The following is a 24,623-nucleotide window of genomic DNA, read 5'->3' as shown; positions in this document are numbered from 1 at the left end:
GTGTGCTGTGAGCGTGATTCACAGGTGTGTGCTGTGAGTGTGATACACAGGCGTGTACTGTGTGTGCTGTGAGCTGAGAGTGTGATACACAGGCGTGTGCTGTGAGCGTGATTCACAGGCGTGTGCTGCGTGTGCTGTGAGCTGAGAGTGTGATACACAGGCATGTGCTGCGTGTGCTGTGAGCTGAGAGTGTGATACACAGGCGTGTGCTGTGTGTGCTGTGAGCTGAGAGTGTGATACACAGGCGTGTGCTGTGTGTGCTGTCAGTGTGATACACAGGCGTGTGCTGTGTGTGCTGTGAGTGATACACAGGCGTGTGCTGTGTGTGCTGTGAGTGTGATACACAGGCGTGTGCTGTGTGTGCTGTGAGTGTGATACACAGGCGTGTGCTGTGTGTGCTGTGAGTGTGATACACAGGCGTGTGCTGCACGTGCTGTGAGTGTGATACACAGGCGTGTGCTGCGTGTGCTGAGTGTGATACACAGGCATATGCTGCATGTACTGAGAGTGTGATACACAGGGGTGCTGCGTGTGCTGTCAGTGTGATACACAGGCATGTGCTGAGAGTGTGATACACAGGCGTGTGCTGTGAATGCTGTGAGTGTGATACAGAGGCGTGTGCTGTGAGCGTGATTCACAGGTGTGTGCTGCGTGTGCTGAGTGCTGTGAGTTTGATACACAGGCGTGTGCTGTGAGTGTGATACACAGGCGTGTGCTGTGTGTGCTGTGAGTGTGATACACAGGCGTGTGCTGTGTGTGCTGTGAGTGTGATACATAGGCGTGTGGGCAGGACCTAGTGGCCTGTGGCAGGCATGCGGTGATGTAAGCCTAAGCTGACAGGTGAGGTGTGGGGACACCCCGGCTGCCCCTCCTCACATGCCCTGCAGCCGCAGCCTCACAGAACTGCCAAGCGTGGGGCAGGGTGTCTGGCCCCTCCAAGCAGGGGCCAGAGGAGGCTGCTCCAGGGTCACTCCCTGGTGCCCGGGGTGGTGAGGGAGGGGGCACGGGGGGGAGGGGCTGCAGGGGACCTTTTCCAGCTCCAGGGTCAGGAAAAGCTGGTGGGCACTGCCAGGTGAGCTGCCCCTCAGACACAGTGGCGCTGGGCCTGGGCAGGTTAGACCTGTCAGGTGTGCTGGGCTGGCCTTAGGTGCCTTCAGTTTGGGCCAGCAAGGGGTCCCGGCCTGTGGGGGTCCCAGGTTCCAGGGTGGGAGTAGCTGAGTGTGAAGGGAACATCAGAAACCATCCCTCCAGGGGCTGAAGGTGCGGGGGGCAGGCTCTCTGGCACCCCAGGCCGAGCTGCCCTCGGGTTGTCCAGCTGTGGAGGACTGTCCCATCGGCCACGGTGTCTGAGCAATGTCCACTACAGAGGAGGTCCACCTCCTTCCAGAAGGCCCCAGCAGCCCTGCCTCCACCCTGACGGTCCTCGGGACAGCTGCCATGTGGTGAGGGGCAGGGACTGGACTTCACGCCCACAGACAAGGTGGCCCCTGTGCAGCCCCCAGGGTGGTCAGGGCTCCAGCCGGGGCTGGGGTGGCTCCCCTGAGGGCTGGAGACTGTGCAGTCACTGCAGCGGTACTCCACATCCCAGAACGGCCCTGCTGCCCCTCTGGGCTCCTAGCTGCTCCACTATGGACACCAGTGGCTGTGGCCAGTGCTGACCAGGGGTCTGTGAGCTCTCCCAGGGAACCTTGGACCTCACATGGGCTCACATGGGCTAGGGCAGCTGTCAGATACCTATGACTTTGGGCAGACCCTCCTGAGGGGGGCCCTCACCTCCCTCCCGCCAAAGCCTAGATTCAGGGACCTTGCTGCCCCCATGCCCTCCCTGGGGCACTCACAGGGCCCACGGCCATGCCCAGCAGCGGACATCACACAACACTGCAGGGACCCAAGCCTGGGGCCTGAGTGTGTTCTCTGCAGGACCAGGCTGGGATCAGCTGCCAGCCGTGTGCTCTGGGATATGGGGGAGCCCAGGAGGCGTCCCGATGATGAATCCAATGGGCAAACAGGGGTGGTAGACAGGGTTACGGTATGGGGCTACCCAGTCCCCTTGCCCTGGTCCCATGCAGCTGGAGACCTTCTGGGAGGAGGTGGGGTGGCTGGGTGGGGGCTCAAGGCAAGCCCCACCCTCATCTTGAGCCCACCCTGCCAACCTGCGCCTCTGATCCTGTGGCGCCTGCTTGGCGCCTAGCCTCTGCCTGTGCCAGAGCCCACAGAGAGGGCTGGCCTGGGGAGCTGTGTCGCTGAGTGACATGGGGTAATTATGCTGTCATGGGATTCTCTCCGCCCACTGGGGGCAGTTCAGGGGCACTGCCCACCCAGGGCCTGCAGCCCATGGTGCTGGCCGATGTCAATGACTGTCCTATGGGGTGCCCCCTCAGGCCGGGGCACCAACCGGGCGGGGCCAGCGGGTCCTGAGCAGGGCCGGAAGACGCACTATAGACCTGGGGGTGGCCATGTGAGTGGTGGCCAGGTAGGGGCATGACCGGGGCGCTGTGCCTCAGCCCTGCAGCTGCACCAACCTCAGGGGTGGGCATGCTGCCCATCTGCCTGCAGAAAATGCAGCAGCCTTGCTCTGGCACTGCCCGTGGCTGGTACCTCTTTCCCCGCAGGGCCCTGGGGCTGGCATCCACCTCCACCACCAGGTAGCCTCGGGGACGCCTGGGCGAGTATGGGGGTGGGGAGAGGACAGTCCTGGGCACTAGTGGGTGAGAATTGGCACCCTATCCAGAGTCTTGAGCTGGGCACTGACTGGCTGCTTCCTCCCAAGGGAAGACGGGCTGTGCCCACCCGTGACCGAGGACGACCTCGCGGCCCCGAGGAGGCCCAGGCCCTCCCAGCAGGTGGAGCCCCACCTGGCCTGGTCTGAGCACCAGGAGGGGAAGCCAGGCCGCCCGGGCAGCTTGGGTTGCAGCCTGCCCATGTGGGCCTCAGGAGCCGATGCCCGGGACGGCGACAGCTCCGTGTCATCCGGCCGCCTCTCGGGCTCCTCAGGGGGCCACGAGGCCTGCCCTCCTCCCCGTGGGACCTGGAAGGAGAGGCCCCCACAGGTGCTGGGCCCGCAGCGGCAGCCCAGGAGGAGCGACCCCCGGCTGGAGCAGCTGAGGGATCGGATCCGGGCACAGGCCCAGTGGCAGGGAAGCTGCGCCTCGCTGGGCACCTCAGTGCTGTCCAGCACCTCCGCACAGGCCCTCCGCAGGAAGAGCTGCAGTGTGGCCTGTGGCCTCCCGGCCTCCACACAGCCAGGTCAGTGGCGGCACGCGTGGGAGGGCGGGTGGCAGGTGGAGGCAAGGGTGGTCTGGCTGGCACGGGCCCTGGGGCATCTGGGACAGGGTACAGCAGAGGGCCCTGAGCTGGGGGGATGATGGGACAGGTTAGCCCCTGCTTTGCAGAGGCTTGGAGGGCAGGCAAGCGGCTGCATGAGGTCGGTGGGTTCTCAGGGCACGAGAGGCTCATGGGTTCCCCTTACCCACGAGCAGACGGGACCCCAGCTGGGGGGCACCCCAAGAACCCCTTGACACACTGCTTGGGACCCCTTAGAGCAGGCTCGGGGCCTTGCTCCATCCTATCGCCACCGCAGGCCTCGACAGGCAGAGCATGGCGAAGCGCAGGACCCATGGTCCAGCCACCTCGGGTCGGGTGTGGGAGCTCTCCAGGGCCTCACAGACCTCAGTGCCTTCAGGTGAGTGGCCTGCCGCTGTCTGGCACCCCTTGCAGGTGCATGCTGAGGGGCAGAGTGGGGTCTGGGGTCCCACTTTGCCTGCCCAGGGCGACAGGCCCTGCTGGGGCTGGAGGGGGCTGCTGAATAGGGGGAGTGAGGCCCTGTCCGCTCCTGGACTGGCCACGCCGTGTCAGCCACAGGCGCATGTTTGGGGGAGGGGCAAGCGCAGGTGCAGCCTGGTCTGGGGCTGTCCCTGCTGGTGGGGGCTGATCCCCGGCCACGCCTGCGGGGGCCAGCAGCTCCCTGAGAGGCAGGGGCTCTCCGTGTCCCTGTCCTTGCTCCCCCAAGCAGCTGCCCGTGTGTCGAGTCACTCTGCAGGCTCAGAACTCCCTGGTCAGGATGGTCCCAGGTGTGCGGGGAGCCTAGAGTCCTGCAGGATCCCTGGCCTGGCCCACCCCGCTGGCCACAGCAGGCCCAACCTCTGCCACATAACCCAGGCCTGGCTCCCGGGCACCTCACAGACACAGCCCACCCATCTCCCCCTGCCCCAGCAGGGGAGCCCCAGCTCTTTGGACCCAGCTCTTTGGTGTGGTCAGCTACACGCCCGGCTCGCTGGGGTCCTGGCCCCCAGGTCATCTGTTGGCCACACACAGCCCTGAGTGCCCTGAGCTGGGCTGGGCAGAAGCCTGATACCCAGCAGGTACTCCTGGGACAAGGGTTTGTGCCCAATCCCTGGAGACCCATCACAGAATACACAGGCCAGCCATCTGTGTCCTGGGCCCCTGAGCTCGGCTACACATGGTGACGTCCAGGCCCAGGGGTCCCAGGGTCAGCAGGTGAGGTGGGCACCTGGGCACTGGCTCTGCCCCCCCCCCCCCCCAGCACGTCCCTCTTTTCTCCCTGCAGGTCCGAAGGAAAAATCCAAGCGTGGTCGGAGCTGTTCATGCAGGACCGACCTGGCTCCCAGGCCGCCTGCCCCCGGCAAGGCAGCTAAAGGCCGAGGTAAGGCGAGCTAGGCCCTGAGCCCCTGACCCCCACCTCCCTGCCACCCCTGACCCCCACCTCCCTGCCACCGGCCGCCCAGGCCTCTGTGCACCGGCCCCACCCCCAGCCTCCACAGGCACGCGGCTCTGGTTTCTGGGCCACAGGCAGCTGCTAGGGCACCTCACAGACACAGCCCCCACTCTTGGCCCTGGGGAGTGGCAGCCCCAAGGCCAAGGGTGGTCAACTGACCCATCAGAGTCCCCACCCCAGGGGGGCCGGTGACTCCCTTGTTGGGGTTCCTGGGCAGCAGGAATGGTGCCCACGTCCACCCACGCACTCAGCAGGCACACTGATGGCTGTGAGACACGAGTGGGCACTCAGGGGCTGAGAGCTCCAACAGGTGCAGTGGGAAGGGGCTGGGTCCCCTCCAAGCCCCAGCCCAGGTGTGGCTTTCAGAATTTGTGGGTGCCCTCCAGCCAGGTCCAGGTGCTGCAGGGCAGGGCACTGGTCCTCGGGGCCGTGAGGCTTAGTGCAGAAGGCTCTTTACCCCCAGTGCCCCAGGGGCCAAGTGCGGCTCGTGACCGGTCAGTGCGGTGGCCAGGTCGGTCCTAAGTCTGCTATTGCCCTGCCCATGCTCCTGGGCCAGCTGTGTGCTCTGTGCAGTCCCGTCAAGCACCACTGGACACCTGCCTCCGGAGGACGGGCTGCCCTGCAATGCCTGCTTGGCTCAGTGCTCTCTGGCGAGGCGAGCAGCAGAAAGCCCGGGGCAAGGTGGTCGCGGCCGACAGGCCAGCTTTGGGGTCTGCTCTGTTTTCTTAGCCAGTTTGAAAAATGACCTGCCTTGTGCCAGATCTGGGGGCAGGGGGCGTGCCGCCTGGCCCATCCATCACGGGGCGGCCATGTCGCCCCACTGGGGGTGACCATTCATTTCTGTCCGGGACGCGGCCGCAGCTGAGCTAAGCAGAGATGAGTGGGTTCAGAGGTCAGAACCGTGGGACCTGGGAATTGGATAGACTCGGAATTTGCTGTAGTTAACAAAAAATTAAATCGCCATAGTGGTGAAATCTGCATGCATCCGGGCTGGGGCGGGGGCGACGTCCGTGTCCATCGCACGTGATGTCACCTCACTTTGCGTTTCTTGTGGCTGAGGTCGGCCCCCAGCTGCTGACAGGCCGCTCGGGGACTTGGTCCATTTCCACAGATTAAAAGTCCCCTCGGAAAAAAATTAATCACCATGAAGCAGCTCTGTGGGAGGCAGAGTGGGCCCTGCAAGACCCGCTCATCGACAGGGCCTGGGGGCTGTGGAGCAGCCAACGGACCCCTTCCCAGCCCCCCAGGCCTCCCCCAGGGCCAGCCGTGGGTGCCGCCCTGAGTCCACAGACTCTGGGTCCCATCCTGAGCCAAATGGCTCGTGAGCGTGTGTGGGAACGTGAGTGTGTCGTGTGTGTGTGAGTGTGTAGGAACGTGTGTCAGTGTGTGTGAGTGTGAGGTGTGTAGGAACGTGTGTCAGTGTGTGTGGGAACGTGTGTGAATGTGTGGGGACATGAGTGTGTGTGTGTGTGTGTGAGTGTGTGTGGGAACGTGAGTGTGTCGTGTGTGTGTGAGTGTGAGGTGTGTGGGAACGTGTGTGAATGTGTGGGGACATGAGTGTGTGTGTGTGAGTGTGTGTGGGAACGTGAGTGTGTGTGAGTGTGCGTGGGATAATTAGCTGTGTGCAAGTATGAGCATGTGAATGGGTGTCAGGCTGTGTGCAAGTGTGAGCATGGGGCGTGTTGGTGAGTGTGTGTCGTGAGCAGTGAGAGGGTGAGGTGTACATCTGAGTGTGAATACAAGTGTGAATCCCTTGTGTGAGTGTGGAGACAGGCACTGTGTGAGCTGAGTGTGGGTGTGTGGGGGAGTGGAGTGTGCCTGTGGGTGAGTGTGTGTGGAGAGCCCAGGTGTGTAGGGTGCCCACACCCCAGGGCAGCCAGGAGGGAAGTCCTGGTGAGCCTGCAACGGGGTTCAGGGGGGCTTGTGCCTCTGTCCCCTCACTGCCTGGGAGCTGCATGGAGCCCACTGGGGCTGCCACCGTCACCCAACTTAAAACTGGATTCATTTCCGGGCCTGTGCCCTGGGAGGCTGTCGGGATGTGGACTGGGCTGTGTGTGTGCAGGCTGTGTGTGCAGGCTGTATGTGTGGGCTGTGTGTGTGGGGTGCTGTGGGGGGGTGCTGTGTATGTGGGGGCTGTGGGGGGGGGCTGTGTGTGTACAGGCTGTGTGTGTGGGCTGTGTGTGTGGGGTGCTGTGTGTGTGGGGGGCTGTGTATGTGGGGGCTGTGTGTGGGGGGCTGTGTGTGTACAGGCTGTGTGTGTGGGCTGTGTGTGTGGGGTGCTGTGTGTGGGGGGGGCTGTGTATGTGGGGGCTGTGTGTGGGGGGCTGTGTGTGTACAGGCTGTGTGTGTGGGCTGTGTGTGTGGGGTGCTGTGTGTGGGGGGGCTGTGTATGTGGGGGCTGTGTGTGGGGGGCTGTGTGTGTACAGGCTGTGTGTGTGGGCTGTGTGGGGGGGGGCTGTGTATGTGGGGGCTGTGTGTGGGGGGCTGTGTGTGTACAGGCTGTGTGTGTGGGCTGTGTGTGCTTGCCCTGTGCCCTGGGAGGCTGTTGGGGTGTAGCCTGGCCCATGCACATGTTCATTCTTTCAGACCCCGAGGTGGTGGGTGTGCACGCCTGGAGAAGAGGACAAGCTGTGGCCCGATCGCTGCTGGGACCCCCTCCCAGGAGGCTGCAGAGTAAGGCGCCCTGGAGGGACCAGGAGGGACCAGGGGGGACCCTGGAGCTGCCACCGCTGCTGTGGCACCCGTGGGTGGGCATGGCCTGGGCGTGTCAGACCTCCTCCAAGCCATCAGTCAAGGGGCCCTGGGAAGGAAGGAGTTTTCTGGAACTCATTCATTCATGTGGTTTTGAAAAGTGACATGGATAGTTTTGGGAGGAGGAAGGGAGAGAGAGATTGCTCCTGTTGGTCCACTCCTCAAATGGCTGCGATGACCGGGGCTGGGCTAGGACAAATCCGAGAGCTGTGAGCTCCGTCCAGGTCTCCCTCGTGGGTGCAGGAGCCCAAGCACCTGGGCTGCCCTCACGGCTTTCCCAGGAGCAGTAGAGACTCCAACCGGTATCCACGCGTATGTTGGCCAGGCATGCAGTGGCTTAGCCTACTGTGCCGTCACAGCCCTAGCACAGCCAGGAAAGGGCTCCTGCCCCAGCACACAGCCAGCTGCTCCATGCCACTCTCTTCTGGGTCTGCAGCGCCCCCTGCGCGCCTGTCTTTGCAGAGGACAGCAAGAAGGCCACCGCTGCAAGTACCTCCTGCCCCCGGGTGCCCCGTGCCACCCCTGCCCACAGCCACCGGCAGGTGTCTGAGCCGGCGCCTAGCCAGGTGTCCTGTGACCAGCCCACCATGATCCACACAGCCATGGAGACCCTGAAAGACCTCCGGCAGCAGATCCAGGCTGGGCTGGAGCTGGCCAGGAGGCCCCGGGAGGGACGGAAGCCGGAGACCAAGCTGAAGCCTGAGGCATCCACTGGGATGAGGCCTCAGGGCCCGGGCAGCGCCCCAGCCGCACAGGACGCTGCCCGCAAGTGTCCCTGGGCCCCACTGGAGCGACGCCACTCCTCCCCCAGCTGTGCTGGGGGCATCCACTGCGAGCTGCCCTGCAGCCCATCAGCCACGTGGGAGTCCAGGCTAAGCCGGGAGCCACCCAGGAGCCCCTTCCTCCAGCGGCCGTGGAGCACGTGGCTGCCGCAGACCCAGGCAGCCAGCGAGGCCTGGGGGACGCCGTGGAGCCCCCTGGAGAGGCCACGCGCAACCCCCTGTGGCCTTGGAGCAGCTCGTCCATGCTCAGGAGCCAAGCAGGCCTGGCCAGGGCCCGCCAGGGCCGTCCCCGCTCCCAGCGCCAGGCCCTCAGCACCCTGTCCCCGGCTCCAGGAGCCTCTGGGCCAGCCACACAGCTCCCAGTCACTACGTGACATCCTGCGGCAGCGCGCGCTGCAGGCGAAGGCCTCGGCCGCCCGGGCCCTGGAGCTGCGCAGCCAGAGGCTGCAGGAGGTGTACCGGCAGCAGAAGGAGGCCGTGCTGGGCAAGGCTATCCCCTTGGTCTCCCAGACCTCACCCGGCATTGTCACCTTCGTCCCCAGCACCGCACAGAGCGGGGTACGTGCTGGGCTGCCCCCCAGGATGCGGGCAAGTGCTGCTCTCTGGTGTTGCCCCTGAGGGAGACCGGCAGTGACAGGGAGGGCCGGGCACAGGGGGCCTGCAGGAGGGGCAGGGCTTCCGGTCATCCCCTCCCTGTCCTCTGAGGGACGGGCTGTGGGAGGGGCCCTGACTATATCCCCTTCTGGTTAGGGTGCGGACGCCCCTGAGAGCCTGGGGTCCCCAGTGCAGGAGTGGAGTAAAGTGACATCTGGCGTGGTACGGGGTGACCAGGAGGCCCCAGGCAGGTGGGCACCTGGTTTGAGGGGAGCTGCACGTCTGGGTGGGGGTGGGGGAAGGAAGAGGCGGAAAGGGGGAGGGGAGGGGACGAGCAGCCCCCATGCCCCTGTGGTAGTGACCGTCCCATCAGACGTGAGCTGTCTGTGGCACACAGGTCAGAATCGCTCAGGGTGACCCCGCTGTGTCCCAGGGTCGCCTGTTCCAAACGCTTCCCCTCCCCAAAGACACCCCCAGGCACTGCCCAGGCTGCTTGACCCGCTGCCCACGCTGCCACACATGCCCTTCTGCTCACTGCCTCTAAGGGAAGTGGGGTTCAAGACCCCGATGGAGCTCACAGTCTTTTTCTCTATCAAATGCAGTGTTCTCAAGGCACCCCATGAGGGCAGGCGAGCAGGGCGTCCCTGGTCAGGACAGGCAGGCGAGCGGGGCGTCCCCTCATGGCCAAGTTGTGCCTGCACCTGTTCTAAACCCTGTCCTTATTTGCTGTGGACACACCCCCGCACGTTCCGGCCCTAATCCCTGGAGGCACATCCCCACCCCCACATTCCGATGTTGAAATCCCAAGCCCAACTTTCCCCAGGCGTGGCTCTGAAGACACGTGCTGTCCAGCCATCCTCATGACAAAACAGGTCCGACTGGGGGGTGGGTGCTGTGCGCCCCCAGCTCCCCCACACCTGTGCTCGCTCGCCTGTCAAAACAGGATGGCCTGCGCTCATGGCCGAGCTGGACGAGCCTCCCGCCTCTGTCCCCGCAGTTTCTGCCTGTGTTTGAACAGAGCCTGGAGTCGCACTGAGGCCCTGCAGCCGGGGCGCCTGCGGGAAGGCTGGGACGCAGCACCGCTCCTTCACTCAGCCTCGCTGGGTGCCCTGAGGCTCCAGGACCTGCCCCGCGGGCTGTGCGTGTACCTGGACCCGCAGGAGGCTGAGCGCCTGGGAACGGCCAGCCCACGGCACTGGGCACACAAGCTGGAGCGGCTGCGTGCGCTTGAGACCATGGCGGACGTGTTGAGGCAGCGTGTGGACATCCTGAGCACCAAGCTGCACCACCCTGAGGCGCTGGCCTGGGACCTGCCGCCCTCGGGCCCCAGCCCTGAGCCTGCGCCCACCGCAGCTACTGCCTGCCCTGGAGCCATCTTGTCCAGTGGCGGCCGAGGCGTGGACATGCAGGCCGGGCCCTTGCTGGATGCCGAAATGCTGCCCTGGAACCCCTGCTGGGAGCCATGTGGCCTGAGCCCCAGGTCCCCCTTCGAGAGCAGGTCCCCAGGTAGGGCAGGGGCCGGGCAGCCACAGCACCCCGCTTCCTGTCTGCCCCTTCAAAAGCCAGAGGTAAAGAAGCTAGCGCAGGCAAGGCCTGGGTACCCGGGGTCAGCCTGGTGGGTTCCCTTTGCTGCACCTCTGGTCCCCTGCTCCCCACCTCACCCCTTCTCCCCGCTGCCACTCCGGGTGTGTGCCCTGAAGCCAGCACGGTCCCCACAGGCGTGGACGGGAGGCCCTGGGAGCTGGAGAGGCGGCTGCAGCGGCAGGCAGCGTCCTTCCACGCCCTCCGCACCTTGGTGGGCAGGTGAGCCGGGCTGCCCCCTAGTCTGGTCCACCCAAGGCCAAGGGGTGGTGCTGACCCCGCATACACACGGGCTGTGAGACACAAGGGCAGGTGGAGGCTGTGCCAGCGGGGGAGGTCGCTCTGCTGCCCGCATCCTGCCCTGTCCCAGGCCCTCCCCTGTGTCTCTCCAATTGGCTTGACCCCTTGACCTGGAGCTTCCTGTACCCAGAAATCTGCTACCTTCCACTTGATCTGTACTGATGATGCGCCTCCCGGGGGTGGTGGTGCTGCTGGGTGGCTGCGGCCAGCAGGGGGCAGCATGGCCCAGTGTGTAGATACTGGTCAGCGGGCAGAGGGTGCATGAGAACCTAGCAGGAGGTTGGCCTTAGCCCAAGGCCCCTGTGCTGGATCTGACCCCTGGGGTTCCTGCCCCAGAGCCACAGGTGGGCCCAGCCCATGGCCAGCCCCTCGCGGTCTCAGCACTCACCCCAGCCACTGTGAGGCCAAGGGCAGGAGTGCTGTAGTGGACCACAGGGGCAGGTGGCATGCTTGGTCTTCCAAGGGGACCCTGGGCTGCTGCACCCCAGGAAGGACAGCTGGCCCTGTTGGCAGTGTGAGGCAGACATGGCTCAGCTCCCCCTCACTTCCTGTGTGCCTGGAGTCCCAGGGCCAGCAGCTCCCAGTGGTCCAGTCCGGCTGGCTGGCAGGTGGCCTGCACGGCCGAGGACCCTGGATTTGCTAGGAAGATGGGCAGAGTGGCAGGGACTCAGCTGTGCCCTGAGCTGGGGCAAGCAGGCAGTGAGAGGAATGGGCTCTGACCAGTCTGTGAGTGCCTGGCTGGGGCACCAAGGGGTGTGGTGCAGCGGGCAGCTGGGGCACCAAGGGTGTGGTGCAGGGGGCAGCTGGCATCTGCAGTGTGGGTGCTCAGAGCAGGACTGCCTACACTCAACCTGGGGGCCTGCAAAAGCACCGACCGTTCTGTTCTTCCCCTCTGGGGGACGAGTTCTATGGGTGAGACATTCACCAGCCCTCACAGCTTAGTGCCCAGCTGGCCCCACCTGGTCCTGGGGGTCAGCGGACAGGTGCTGTTGGGTGCCGGGCAGTGAGGACCCTTCCCCCCAGGAGTCGTCCCAGGGCGGGGGCTGGGACTGATTGGATGGTATGGGCGGCTTCCCAGAGCTGTCCTGCCCGACTGTTCCCCACGGGGCCTGGCAAGCGGTCCCCCAACAGCCTGCGGGTGCCCAGGTGACCACGCTGGCCATGGGGACCTGGCTCGCAGTCCTAAGCCAGTGCAGGCCCTGGAAGCTTATTGCCCACGCTCCTGCTGGGCTGCTCTAGGTCCTGGGTCCGAGTGGGGGTATGGGGGGAGGCACAGCAGGCCACCCCCACCCTGGGGGCAGCACCGGGTCCCAGGCTTGGCCTTTAGCCCCTGGTGCTACAGCACCCCCCTACCGTGCGTTTCTGTGTCTCCCAGCTCTCTGCCAGCTGCCCTGGACTGCACCTGCGAGCCGCTGTGGCTGGAGGAGCCACCAGCAGCCACCAGAGCAGCAGGCTTGGGAGCGCCCTGGAGCAGCTGGAGCTGTGGTAAGGGCAAACCCGCAGCCAGGCCCTGGGCTGGCTGGTCGGGAGGCCAGGGGCACCTGCCGGGGACCCCCTCCACTGCCTAGCGCTCAGTGCAGCCCGCCAGGAAGAGCAACTGCATGCTTCTGTATTAAAGTGTTTTAGGCTTCTGGGAGCCTGCTGCCTGCTCTGTGCTCTGGGATGCCCTCGGTGACCTGATGGGCTGGACCAGGGTGGTGTTTGGGGGCTGCCATGTGGGACCCCATGCAGTGACCCAGGACGCTGCCCTGCGGCAGCCACCTGAAGCATCCTTGTCCCCCTGGACCATGAGCCAGTGCCTGGAAGAGTCTGGAGGGCCCACTGCTGGTCACCCCCAAGCATGCCAGAAGCCATGGGAGTCCCGCCAAGGACACCACAGGTTCTGGGCTGCCTCCTGGCAGTGGGCTAGGGCTGTGTGTGCATGTGTGTGTGTGTGCGCATGTGGGCAGGAGCCTGGCTCGCCAGGATGGATGCAGCTGGGTGGTCCCTGGACGCAGGAAGCCGGTCTGCATGTGCAGGCCCCAGGGCAAGCTCTGGGCCTGATTATGGGCAAGCAGGAGGCGAGGGGGTGCTGGAGAAGGGGGTAACCAAACCCCTGCCCCTTTAGGGCAAACCCACAGCACTCAGCCGCGGGGTGAGGGCAGAGGTGGTTGCTTGCTGCCCCTGGAAGGTCGGTCTGCCTACGCCCATGTCAACGCAGGAACTGTCAGCCCCCGGGGCGGGGTGCCTGTCTACAGCCCAGGCCTCCTCCCTGGGAAGTGTGCCCGGGCCAAGGGTCAGCCACGGAAGAGGCCACGTCCCCCTCCGTCAGTGGCTGCCCAGGCTCTGACAGCCCCACGCTGGGGACAGCCTTGACCAATGCAGGCAGTGCTGCCTGTGGAACCTTCTAGACTCCAACAGCACTGCTCCTGTACGGTCCCTCTGAGCCCTCTGTGATGATGGCAGGTTCTGTGCTCTGACCCCTGCCATGCAGAGCCCCAACACACGGTCCAAGTGTGATGTAGAAGTGTGGCGCACCCAGCATGGGCGTGGCGTCAGGTGTCCGGTGGTGTCTCCTGTGGGGGGCCCAGGGCAGGAGCATGCGTGCTGTCCATCACTGAGTCATCTCCACGCGCTGCGCTGCACAAGGCCGGGTCTTGGCCTCCTCGGTGGCTGTTTGCCCAGGTGTCCTCTGCCCGCTGGTCCCGCCAGCCAGGGTCTTGGTTCACATCTCATGAGACCTGCCAGGACTGCTACACCTGCAGGTGTTGAGGAGCCGGGGCTCAGGGTGCAGGTCTTCTGATGGAGCCCCTCGCAGGGGCTGCAGGACGAACCCAGTGAGAATTCCTCCGGCTTTGACGCATGCCTACTGGTGTCCGCACTTCCATGATGGCCACTCCGAGGCCAGGGTCTCCTTGAGGGCCCGGGGCGTCCTTGGAAAGCCTTTGCTCTCACTCTGGCTCTTGGCCTTGCCTCTGTTCCACCATGGGTAGCCAAGCACTGTGCCCAGGAGGGCAGGTACCCGCAGTGTCAGAGCAGAGTTCTGGCCAGGGCCTCTGTGCACCCAAAGCAGCGATGACCAAAGAGGCCAGCCACAAGTCACATAAGGGAAGAGAGGGAGGGAGCCTCCTGCCTCCAACGGTTGTCTCTGCTGGCTGGCTGTGGGGCCAGCCCCTGCCCTGGGGCCTTCTACAGAGCAGCCTCCTTGCTGAGGGGGGGACAAGCCCAGCTGCTGCTGTGACCCCATGGGGCTGGGGACGAGCCCAGCTGCTGCTGTGACCCCATGGGGCTGCAGTGGCTGCTGGCTCTGCCCGCCATGGTCAGCCAGTGCAGCTCCAGCTCGCGTCGGGCTGCCAGGCCGCCTTGTGCCTCAGTTTCCTTACAGGCTCTCAGCTGTCCTCAGCTGCCCCTCTCCGTGGCCCACAGGTGACCCGGAGCCCTCAGGGCTGCACCTCCAGGACCTGCAGGGCGGGCACCTGGTCAACATGCAGCTCAAGTCGGCCCACTTCCTTGAGTCCCTGAAGGTGAACCACCTGCCCCCGCCCTGCCCTGGCGCCTGCAGCCCCCCGGGGGGTGAGCAAGGTGCAGTTTGGGGCCCCCCATGCTGATAGGAAGAGCCACCAGGCACCAGATTGTGGGTTAACAATCAGGGTGGCCCTGGCAAGAGGAGGGAGGAGTGGGTGCCTGGGGCACTTTAGGGTTCCCCCTGCCCTCTGGCTGAGGCGCCCCCTTCCCCAGCTGGAGCAGCAGCAGAAGGCACAGGCACTGGCCCTTCTGCAGCAGCAGGCAGAGCAGGAGCGGTGGGTCACAGAGGCCACGCTGGACACGCTGCGTTTCAAACGCCAGCTGCAGGTCAGTGGCCACCCTGGGCACCTGGCTCATAGCCCACCCACAGCTCATCCACAGCCAGTGGCTGGGACCCACAGCCCACTCACAGCCCGTGGCCTGGCCCACGGTCCACCCACAGTCCCACCCCGCCACTGTCCACACCTCTCCGTGTCCCCTGCTGTCCCTCTCCTCACCGCCTGTGCCCCACCCCCTCCTGTCCCCTCTGGTCACTCCCTGTTTCCCTGGAGCCCAGGACTCCAGCGCTGTGCCTCAGCAGGGAGGGGCTCTGCCCGCCCAGTGCCCGATACCCTCCCACCCCTGTGGCGCCCAGGCCTCTCTGGGAAGCAGGGACCGGGCTGCTGCCCTGCCCCCTGCAAGTGGACCGTGAGGTCTGGCCCCTGTAGCACACGCTGCCTCTGCTCCCACAGCAGGCGATGGACAGACGGGCTGGGCCAGAGGTGCCTGGGCAGCTGGAGCAGCCGCAGACCCGCGGGGACCCAGGAGGGGTGCCGAGATCTCGACCCCAGTGAGGCCCAGTGGGGGTCTGGGGCAGGAGGGGTCCCAGGAGGTGCCATGGAGCTGAGTCTTGGTCCTTCCGCTCCAGGTCATGCCCACCCCCAGCGAGGAGCCAAGTCAAGCAGGCCCTGGGCACTGCGTCTCCAGCAGGTGAGAGCCGACACGAGCCCCTGCTGTTGGGGGAAGCAGTGTTGGGCTGCAGGTGCCCCCTCAGCCTGCTTGGGAGCCCTCGGGGGTGCTGGGCTGCGCCCTGGCTGTGGCGTGGACATGTGTGACCCCGGAGGTGCTGGGACCCGGGAGCTGCGGTCCTCACCAGTGCAGCCGACACGGCTGGCCTGTCACTCGGATCTCCCAGACCCCCCACTGGCCTTGTGTCCTGGGGTACACTCAGTGACCAACATGAATGACGATGCTTCCTGGCAGCTGGTCCGGGGGTGGTGCCGGCATCCCAGCTCCAGCCACCCCCACCATGCACCGCGGTAGGGGTTGACTCCCAGCCCCCCTCGCGCTCCAGCTCACCTGTCTCTGTATTCCAGGAGTGTTTCTCGTGGGTGGGATCCTGCCTCAAGCCGCCCTTTCTCCCTCAAAGTCCCACTGACCCCCTTGGCACTGTGCCCCCTTCCCCTGGGCAGCTCTGCGTTCTCTCGTCCTGGCTCTCCCTCTTTCCTTCTGCTTTTTTCTACCTCTCAATTTTTGAAAAGTTCTCCATTTATATATACCAGTTTATTTGAAAGGAAGGGATAGTTACAGAGAAATGAAAGACAGAGACCTTCCAACCACTGATTCACGCCCCAGATGGGCACAATGGCCAGGGCTGGGCCAGGATGAAACCAGGAGCCTTTCCTGGGTCACCCACGCGGGTGCAGGGGCCCAGGCACTGGACCCTCCTCCTGGTCACCCACGCGGGTGCAGGGGCCCAGGCACTGGACTCTCCTCCTGGTCACCCACGCGGGTGCAGGGCCCAGGCACTGGACCTCCTCCGGGTCACCCACGCGGGTGCAGGGGCTCAGGCACTGGACCTCCTCCGGGTCACCCACGCGGGTGCAGGGGCCCAGGCACTGGACTCTCCTCCTGGTCACCCACGCGGGTGCAGGGGCTCAGGCACTGGACTCTCCTCCTGGTCACCCACGCGGGTGCAGGGGCCCAGGCACTGGACTCTCCTCTGGGTCACCCACGCGGGTGCAGGGCCCAGGCACTGGACTCTCCTCCTGGTCACCCACGCGGGTGCAGGGGCCCAGGCACTGGACCTCCTCCGGGTCACCCACGCGGGTGCAGGGCCCAGGCACTGGACCTCCTCTGGGTCACCCACGCGGGTGCAGGGCCCAGGCACTGGACCTCCTCTGGGTCACCCACGCGGGTGCAGGGCCCAGGCACTGGACCTCCTCCGGGTCAACCACGCGGGTGCAGGGGCCCAGGCACTGGACTCTCCTCCTGGTCACCCACGCGGGTGCAGGGGCCCAGGCACTGGACCCTCCTCTGGGTCACCCACGCGGGTGCAGGGGCCCAGGCACTGGACCTCCTCCGGGTCACCCACGCGGGTGCAGGGCCCAGGCACTGGACCCTCCTCTGGGTCACCCACGCGGGTGCAGGGCCCAGGCACTGGACTCTCCTCTGGGTCACCCACGCGGGTGCAGGGGCCCAGGCACTGGACCCTCCTCTGGGTCACCGACGCGGGTGCAGGGGCCCAGGCACTGGACCCTCCTCTGGGTCACCGACGCGGGTGCAGGGGCCCAGGCACTGGACCCTCCTCCTGGTCACCACGCGGGTGCAGGGCCCAGGCACTGGACCTCCTCTGCTGCCTTTCAGGGCGTGAGCAGGGAGTCTGATGGGAAGTGGAGCAGCCAGGAGGGGAACCTGTGCCCACAAGCGGTCCCGGCACTTGGAGGTGAAGGAGTAGCCGATCCCCCAGTTCCTTGAAGCTCCGTCGAGCCTGCACTGTTGGCTGGCGGGGTCTCTGGTTTCCAGGGTGTGCTGGGACCTGCCGTGACAGCTGGGCAGTGTGCTCGGGTGTCTGTCCGCCCGGCTGTACCAGGCTCTGCGCCCTCTGCCTGCCTCCCGGGGTGCCCGCAGTCCCTTCGGACCGCTGCACGCCCCTGGCCCTCGGCCGCGGCTCTGCTGCCCGGCAGCCATGCCCTGGAGGCCAGAGGAGGGTCCAGTGCTCGGCCGCTGCGCCCGCGGGCCCTGGTCTGCAGCCTCCCTGACCCAGCCCTGCTCTGTCCCCAGGCGCCCAGAGGCCGGCCCCGGCCCCCTGCCAGCCGTCTCCTCTGGACGACCACGGCCCGCAGGTAGAGGGCCGGGCTCCAGCAGCGGGGGTCTCGGGGGTCAGCCAGGCCGGGGCGACTCCGGAGGACCCGGGTGGACACTGGTGGCCTCCTCCCCCGGGCCGGGAGCCAGCCGCCGCCCTGGGGCGAGGCTGTGCTCGCGGTGATGCGGCCGTCGGTCCGCTCCTCTCCAGCGCAGGCTGACGAGGCCCGGCCCAGCCGAGCCCAGCGCTTCCAGAACCTCGGGCCGCTTCGCCTCCCAGATGTTAGAACGGAGCCTGCGTGAGGAGAAGCTGCGCGCGCAGCACCAGGCCGCACTGCTGCGCCTGCGCGAGATGGCGCTGGAGGAGAGAACGCGCGCCGAGCTGGCGTGGCTGCAGCACCATCGGGGGTGAGCGCATGCGCGCGGCGGCTCGAGCCCGCCCCGCCGCGGCGGCCACGCCCCCGCCTGACAGCCCCGCCCCGCCCGGCAGCCACGCCCCTGCCCAGGCCAGGCTGATGCAACCAGCAGTGACAGGTGTCGCCCCTGTAGATAAGGCTGCCAGGTGACCCAGGAAGGGTTGATTGCCATGACAAGCCGCCCTGCCACCGCCTTTGTTTAGCTGCTAGTGGCTGGGGTCCCCTGGGCACTGGAACCCCCTACGAGCCCCCTGCACAGGCTGCTGCCTTCTCCCCCAGGCGGCCCTGAGGGAGGGTGTGGCAGGCGGACCAGAGCCGGCCTCCTGATCACCTTCCTCCCCGACCCCTGCCAGGTACTTGGGGTGCAAGGGAGACAAGGCCGCGCGGGCCGCCCTGGCCGAGAGGCAGCAACAAGTCCTCAGCAACCTGGAGAAGGGGAAGGTATAGGCCAGCAGGGATGAGGTGCCGCTAGCTGCCCCAGGCACGGGCACAGGCCCTGGCCCTACAGCCCTCATGCTCCGCCTCCCCAACCCCAGGGCCACCGTGGACACCCCCGTGCTGCCCTCCAACTCTGGGCCAGGCCCTGTGCCTCCATTTGTCCAGCAGGAGAATGCCAGGGGAGGGTGGCCGGCTGGGTTGGCCCTGTCATGAGGGGGGACGCAGGCCCTGCACATACAGGCACACATGGGACTCCAGTGGGCTCAGCGAGGCGGCTCTGTGGGTGCCGGCTGTGGCCCTCACACTGCGTGGCCCCCAGGGACGTGGGCGCTGGGCATGCCTTGGGCATCACGCAGGGACCAGGTGGGAGGCCGAGTCGCGGGGAGGGCGGTGACAGCAGAGGCCCGGCACACCCGATGGGTCTGGTTCCCGGGGCAGAAGCAGATCCGCCAGCTGCGGGACATCCACGTGTCCATGCACCGCGACCGGCTGCTGCTGCTGCAGCACCAGAAGGACATCCTGGCCGTGCAGCGGTCCACAGCCTGCCTGTGGCGGGAGCTGCAGTCCCAGGGCGTGCTCGCCGGACCCCGCCCCTGGAGGAGCCCCGACAGCGCCCACATGCCTCCGTGAGTTGGTCCCTGGCTGCCCAGGCCTGCCATGGAGAGTGCTGGGGTCACTTGCTCCTGAGGTCCGCCCTGCAGTGTGGGGGGACCCCGGGGTGCCTCCCTGACTCTGTCTGATAGCTGCTGTGGCCTCTGGCACCCCGGCCACACGGTCACTTGGCCCTGTGGTTTGCAACAAAAGGGGCTGAGGAGCCCTGCCCAGCATGAGTCATGGATGGGTGAAGGGCAGAGCCGTGCCATCCTAGTGCTGGCCTGGCAGGAGTCCGATGGGCTCTTCCCCCTGGGCCAGCAGCCCTGTACCTCCCAACGCCGGGCAGGACCCCTAGCAGCAGGAAGAACCCCGAGATCAGTCTTTCTATCCCTCAGGGCTCTTGGCCAAGTTGGGGGTCCTCGCTGTGGCCAGCCCCCTGGGCAGTTTGCCAACAGCAGCGACCTAGGCTGCCATCTGCCCACAGGGGGGTCACTCCCACAGTGGTAGGTCAGGGCCCCCCCAGGCCAAGTGGTGTGGCGGCTATCCTGAAGCCTACCACCCCAGCCATGGCCCCAGTGTGGGGTCCCCTCCAGCCCTCTCAGGCCAGTGCTGCTGTGGGGGCAGCCTGACAGGTGACGACAAGGGCACTATGGTGCGGGCTGGCCCCCTGTCCCACGTGGCTGCAGCTGCTCCCAGGGACGGGCTGGCACCCTAGGCAGGCGTGATGGGCGGGCGCCCCCTCACTCTGCCTTCTCACAGCCCCACAGCAGAGCAGACCCTGACAACCCCCACGATGGCTTCAGATGCTGCCAGCCCCCTGCAGCCCCCGGGGCCAGAGCCAAGAGAGGACGGGGCTGAGGGCAGCGGGCTGCCAGCCGAGAGTGACTGCCATGTTGACCGAGGTATGGTATGGGACAGCCACCTTGCCCAGGCAGGGTGGGATGGGCACTGCCTTGGTGGGCAGCGTCAGGCTGGGGGTCAGACAGATCTGTGTGTTGTTCTGCCAGCCGGGGCTGGGGGCCGCCTTGGGCCTTTCCGGTGCCGTGTGTGAGTCCACGTGGGTCTGCCCAGCAGGGCCCCCAGGTGTAGGCCTTGACTCAGGGCCAGGCCTGTCCAGCTGGAGTGCTGAGAGGCCGTCTCACCTGGCAGGGGAATGGGGCATGGGAACCTGTAGTGCCCAGGCTCCGGGCTGGCTGGACCCTGGAGGCCAGGGGCCTCTGGCAGGGGGCGTGTTGGGAGAGCGCTCCCTGGAGGCCTGGTGCTGTCTCCCTGAGCTGGGCTTGTCACCTGGGGCGTACCCCAGGGTTTCCAGGACAACAGCACTGATAGTGGGTTGTGCAGGTGGGCACACTGGGGCTCCAGAGAGTGGGGTCTGGGTGTAGGAGGATGGGCAGCTGCCTACAAGTTTCTCAGAGCCCCACCTCTGCTTGCCCTGCAGGTCTGGGGGCTCCCCGTGGCCTGCTAGAGGCCAGCGACCCTAGGCCCCTGCCAGCTCCTCTCCACCTGAGCCTTCTGGACATCCGACAGCACCATCCACTGGGCCTGGCCTTAGCTGTACGCACCCTCCCCTGGAGGCCCAGTCCCCCTCCCTGCCTGCCTTAGGGGGCTTGGAAAGCAGTGCCCTTGCCCCGTGGCGTCCGTCCCCAGCCCTGGCAGCACTTGGTGACTCAATTGCCTTTTCACACAGGCCCCACTGGGGAGCCCCTGCCCGGCTCAGCCCCCAGGTAGGTCCCTGGGGAACCACGTGGTGGCCGCCTGCCCTGTCCTGGGACCCCTTCCTAGCCCGCAGGTGGGCTAGCTCGGTTTCCCAGGGGTGTAGTGGGCAAATTAAATACCCTCACTGCTTTGATTTTAGCCCAGTTTTGCTTCTCAGATTTTAAGGTCTTGGCAATCAGTGTTGAATGACGTTGCTACATGTGTTCTTTCCTTTCTGGAATCTTCCATGTGGCTTGCAAGCCTTGCTCAGGGCCAGTCCCTGGTTGGCAGGTGGGTGGGTGAGGTACCTCCCACCTCCAGCTGCAGACGCCCCCCCTGGCATCACAGTCGTTGAGCTGAGGCAGGGTGCCTGCACAGAGCTCGCCCCAGCCCCGGTTGCTGAGCTCATGAGCCACCGGGAGAAGAGTAGGCCGCTGGTCCCCTGAAGGGGCTGTCCGGGACAGAGCTGCTGGGGCAGGGAGGGTCCCCCTGACACCTGGGGTGGGCAGGAGAAGTCCGAGGTCCCCCCAGGAGTCAGACAGACTCACTGGCTGTTGGTCAGGCTTCTGTGGGCACCAAGGGGCAGGAGCCCAGCCTAATCCTCTCTCCCTGTCCCCAAGGACACGTGTGTGGTCATCAGCCCGCCGAGGTGCATGTGCACAGCCGGGTGCTCACAGGCCAGGCAGGTGACATAGTCATGGAGCTGGTGCGGGCACCCTGGACCCCTCTGTTGCCAGCGCCAGTGGCTCTCAGCTGGTGACCCGGGGAGCGTGCCATTGCAGCCATCCGAGGAGCCCAGCATCCTCCCTGCCCGAGGGCGTGGCCACAGGGCGGACGCTGTCGTGTCTGTCTTAGCAGCTCCTTACACCCTGATGTCACAGTCTCCCACACTTGCGCTGAAGCGGCCAGCCCGTTTCTTTGGCCACAGCACCGTCTGGTCTGGCCTTGACACAGCCACAGCAGGTGGTGGGACTGGGGCCGTAACTGCAGTCGGCTGTTTGGTGGATGCGTCCGCTGGAGCAGGAGGTGGAGGCCCCCCATGCCCCCCGCTCTGTCCTGAAGCCTCCCCTGCCTGGCCTGGGTGCCCTCGTGCCCACTGTGTCAAGCATGGGGGGGCGTGGCACCAAGAGCAAGAACCTGGTGGCAAAGGGCTCCTGCAAAGGAAGCACAAGGTCTCCAAGTTTCATTTATTTTTTTAAATTCTTTTTAAAGATTTATTTATTTATGTAAAGGCTGAGAGAGGGGAAGAGGAAGAAGCAGAGATCCTCCGTCCCCTGTTCGACTCCCCCAGATGGGCACAGCAAGGGCTGGGCCAGGAGCGCCCGCGGGTCTCCCACGCGGGTGCAGGGGCCCAGGCGCTCGCAGGCACATCAGCAGGGAGCTGCATGGCAAGCGGAGCAGCAGGGACTTGAACTGGTGCTGGCATCAAAGGCAGCGACTTTACTCTCTGCACCCGAACTCTGCCCTGGTCTCTATAAATTTTTTTTAGAGATTTATTCACTTGTTTTTATTGGAAAGTCAGATATACAGAGAGAAGGAGAGACAGAGAGGAAGATTCTTCCATCCGATGATTCGCTCCCCAAGTGACCGCAACGGCTGGTACTGTGCCGATCCGAAGCCAGGAGCCAGGAGCTTCTTCCAGGTCTCCCATGCGGATGCAGGATCCCAAGACTTTGGGCCGTCCTCCACTGCTTTCCCAGGTCACAAGCAGGGAGCTGGATGGGAAGCGGGACCACCAGGATTAGAACCAGCGCCCATATGGGATTCTGGCGTGTTCAAGGCGAGGACTTTAGCTACTAGGCCTCTGCGCTGGGCCCGTCTCTATAAAATTTAAAATTTTTTTTTTCTGGAAACTTCTTTCTGTCCAACATCTGGATAATGACCATATGCTGGTGCTGACCGGTGCAACGGCATGTTCCACGAATCTGGAATTCCAGAAACTTCCTGGATCTTCAGTGCCCCTGGAAGCCCCTTCCCCGCCCCCGCATCGGCTCCCGTGGGTGCTGACGGCCCTCTGCCCTGCAGGAGACCCTCGGGGCAAGCCCAGTCCATGTCTGGCTGAGGAGCCTGGTGCCTGGACAGGCAGCTGCGTGGAGAGCTTCCCGGACCAGTGGCGGCACTCCCTGCATGGAGAGGATCCCTGCGTGAGTTGGGGTGCCTCGGGGCCCTGGGGATGTCCCACGGCAGAGAGGCCTCAGAGCTCCTGCAGCTCCCGTCTGCCCAGCCAGGTGGGGTCTCCTGTCCGGGGTCAGCCTCAGTCCTCTCGGGGGGTTCCTGGGACCCTGGGGTCGTTGCTGACCGGCCTGGTCTCCCACATCTCGCAGCAGGTGGCTGAAGGCCGCACCAGCAGAGAGGTGCCGGAGGAAGAGCCCCAGGCCCCAGAGAGCCGGCAGTCGGGGCCTCAGAGGTGCGGAGAGCCAGTGGGCAGCACCCGTCCTCCGCTGCCGTGTCCTCCCCTGCCCCAGTCCCAGGGTGCGCAGTCCCCATGCCTTCCTCAGCATGATCCGCTTCCGGAAGCACAGATGTCTCCCAAGGACAGGCTGGGGGGCAGCACAGGACCCTGCCCCCAAGCTGGGCCTCCCCTCATCTGTACCACTCGAGCCGGGGACTGGGCAGCTCAGGTGTGGGAGAGGACGGGAGGTCGCTGTCCTGGAACCGGGGACCCTGGAAGGGGCTGGGGAGGGGCAGATGCCCCTGAAGACACCACCCCCCATGTGCTTCCAGGATTGAAGCCCCTAGGCTGGAGGAGCCTGGCGCCCTCCCCCAGCTGGGAGCCACTCCAGGTGAGGCACATGGGGACCCCTGGCCCGGTTGGGGACTATCGAGTCAGTTCCTGAGTCTGTGGAGCAGCCCCCAGCCGACTCCTGGGTGCCCGGGGAGGGGTGGCATCGGAAGGGTGGGACTTGTGGTGCTGGTCCCGCCCCTGGTTTGGAGGCCTGCTGGCACCAGGGGAGAGGCCTATGGGTCCTCCCTAAACCCATCTTCTCCCCACAGCGCATGTCCACCCCAAGGAGGTGCCTGCTGCTCAGTGCCTGGACAGCCCCTGCCCACAGCCCACAGTCCCCGCAGGCCTGAGCCCCGAGCCCGCCCCTGGGACCGCCTCAGGGCCTTGGGAAGCACCAGGGTCCACCTGCACCTCCTGGGCCAGCTCCACCAGTGGCCACGCCGCGCCCTCCCCACCCAGATTCTGCAAAGCCACGGCCGTCCTGGTGCAGCTTTCAGATGACAGCTCGGCCTCTGTGTGCAGTGCGGGAGCCGAGCACGGGCCCCGCACGGGCGGCGGCCGCTCCTTGGAGGCCCCAGGCCTGCCTCTGTCCGCTGCTGCTCAGGGCCCAGGGGAAGCGGCCTGGTGGGCCAGTCCCTGTGGGGGCTCGTGTGTGGAGGCAGCAGCGGTGGGCAGCTGGGAGCCTGTGGGCAGCTGGGAGCCTGAGCACGGCCCCCTCTCCGGGAGCTGGTCACTGCCCCTCCCAGATGCCCCCTCGGCAGGGTCGGGGTCGGAGCTGTCGGAGGCCTCCAGTCACGTGTGGGACGAGCACAGCTGGGAACCTTGCCCAGCACCCGGCCACCTGCCAGAGGACGCAGAGACCTCTTCCCCAGACCCTGGGGCCCTGCAGGAAGCTTCCAGAACCGGCGACAGCCTGGCCGTTAGATCTAAGGCAGGGGAAGCCAAGAGGGCATCTCCCGGGGAGGCCTGCCCAGGGGTCAGCTCACACACTTCCTCCTCCAGGGACTCAGAGCTGTCACTGACCTTCCCCTCAGCAGAGCCCGCCCCTCAGCATGAGAGACCCCAGCGTGCCATGCCCCAAGCCCCTCCCACCCTGCAAGCTCCTTCTGGGGGTCCCTGCGGCCAGGAGCCAGGAGGCGGGAGGAGCAGTCGCAGCCCTGGCGCGCAGGAAGCTGGGGTCCCACAGGCTGACCGCATGCTGATGGAGATTCTGTCCCCCGTGGATGAGCAGCTGTCCTACGGCAGTGCCGACCTCCCATCCTCCTCGCTCCAGGACGCCGGCGCACCAGCGGAGCTGCAGTCAGACAGTGGTGCGAAAGCCGCTGGCCCCTACCTGGAGGAGGGGGTGCTTCTTCAGGGCTGGCCGGCCCCCCTGGCCCCCCCGGGGGAGGACACCCGCGATGCCGCCCACCTGTCTTCCCCGGCAGGAGAGGAGCCGGAACTAA

General features: G+C 65.8%; 1 protein-coding gene across 1 annotated transcript; it reads left to right on the top strand.

Annotated features, from left to right (window-relative positions):
- Window positions 1–2,278: 2,278 nt before the first annotated feature.
- CCDC187 (coiled-coil domain containing 187) lies at window positions 2,279–24,623 on the top strand. Its single transcript, XM_058672839.1, has 23 exons — window positions 2,279–2,645; window positions 2,771–3,246; window positions 4,568–4,663; window positions 7,322–7,408; window positions 7,949–8,826; window positions 9,019–9,113; window positions 9,860–10,368; window positions 10,563–10,665; window positions 12,119–12,228; window positions 14,149–14,246; window positions 14,461–14,574; window positions 14,979–15,076; window positions 15,155–15,216; window positions 17,290–17,351; window positions 17,522–17,718; window positions 18,080–18,167; window positions 18,603–18,790; window positions 19,518–19,660; window positions 22,479–22,597; window positions 22,781–22,860; window positions 23,178–23,236; window positions 23,448–24,523; window positions 24,606–24,623. The coding sequence occupies exons 1-23, from the start codon at window positions 2,482–2,484 to the stop codon at window positions 24,621–24,623; spliced, it is 4,920 nt and encodes a 1,639-aa protein (XP_058528822.1). The 5' UTR covers window positions 2,279–2,481.

Source organism: Ochotona princeps, chromosome 14 (genome assembly GCF_030435755.1).
Source record: "Ochotona princeps isolate mOchPri1 chromosome 14, mOchPri1.hap1, whole genome shotgun sequence".
In the NCBI taxonomy this organism is placed as follows: domain Eukaryota; kingdom Metazoa; phylum Chordata; class Mammalia; order Lagomorpha; family Ochotonidae; genus Ochotona; species Ochotona princeps.
Note: the sequence above shows the minus strand (reverse complement) of the source record. Positions and strands in the feature narration are given on the sequence as shown.

Excerpts from the sequence above, each read along its gene's own strand:
- CCDC187 (XM_058672839.1), top strand. The coding sequence starts at position 2,482 with ATGACCGGGGCGCTGTGCCTCAGCCCTGCAGCTGCACCAACCTCAGGG. Across the intron at positions 10,369-10,562 it reads CTTCGAGAGCAGGTCCCCAG|CCAGCACGGTCCCCACAGGC; the intron begins GTAGGGCAGGGG and ends TGTGCCCTGAAG. Across the intron at positions 14,575-14,978 it reads GTTTCAAACGCCAGCTGCAG|CAGGCGATGGACAGACGGGC; the intron begins GTCAGTGGCCAC and ends CTGCTCCCACAG.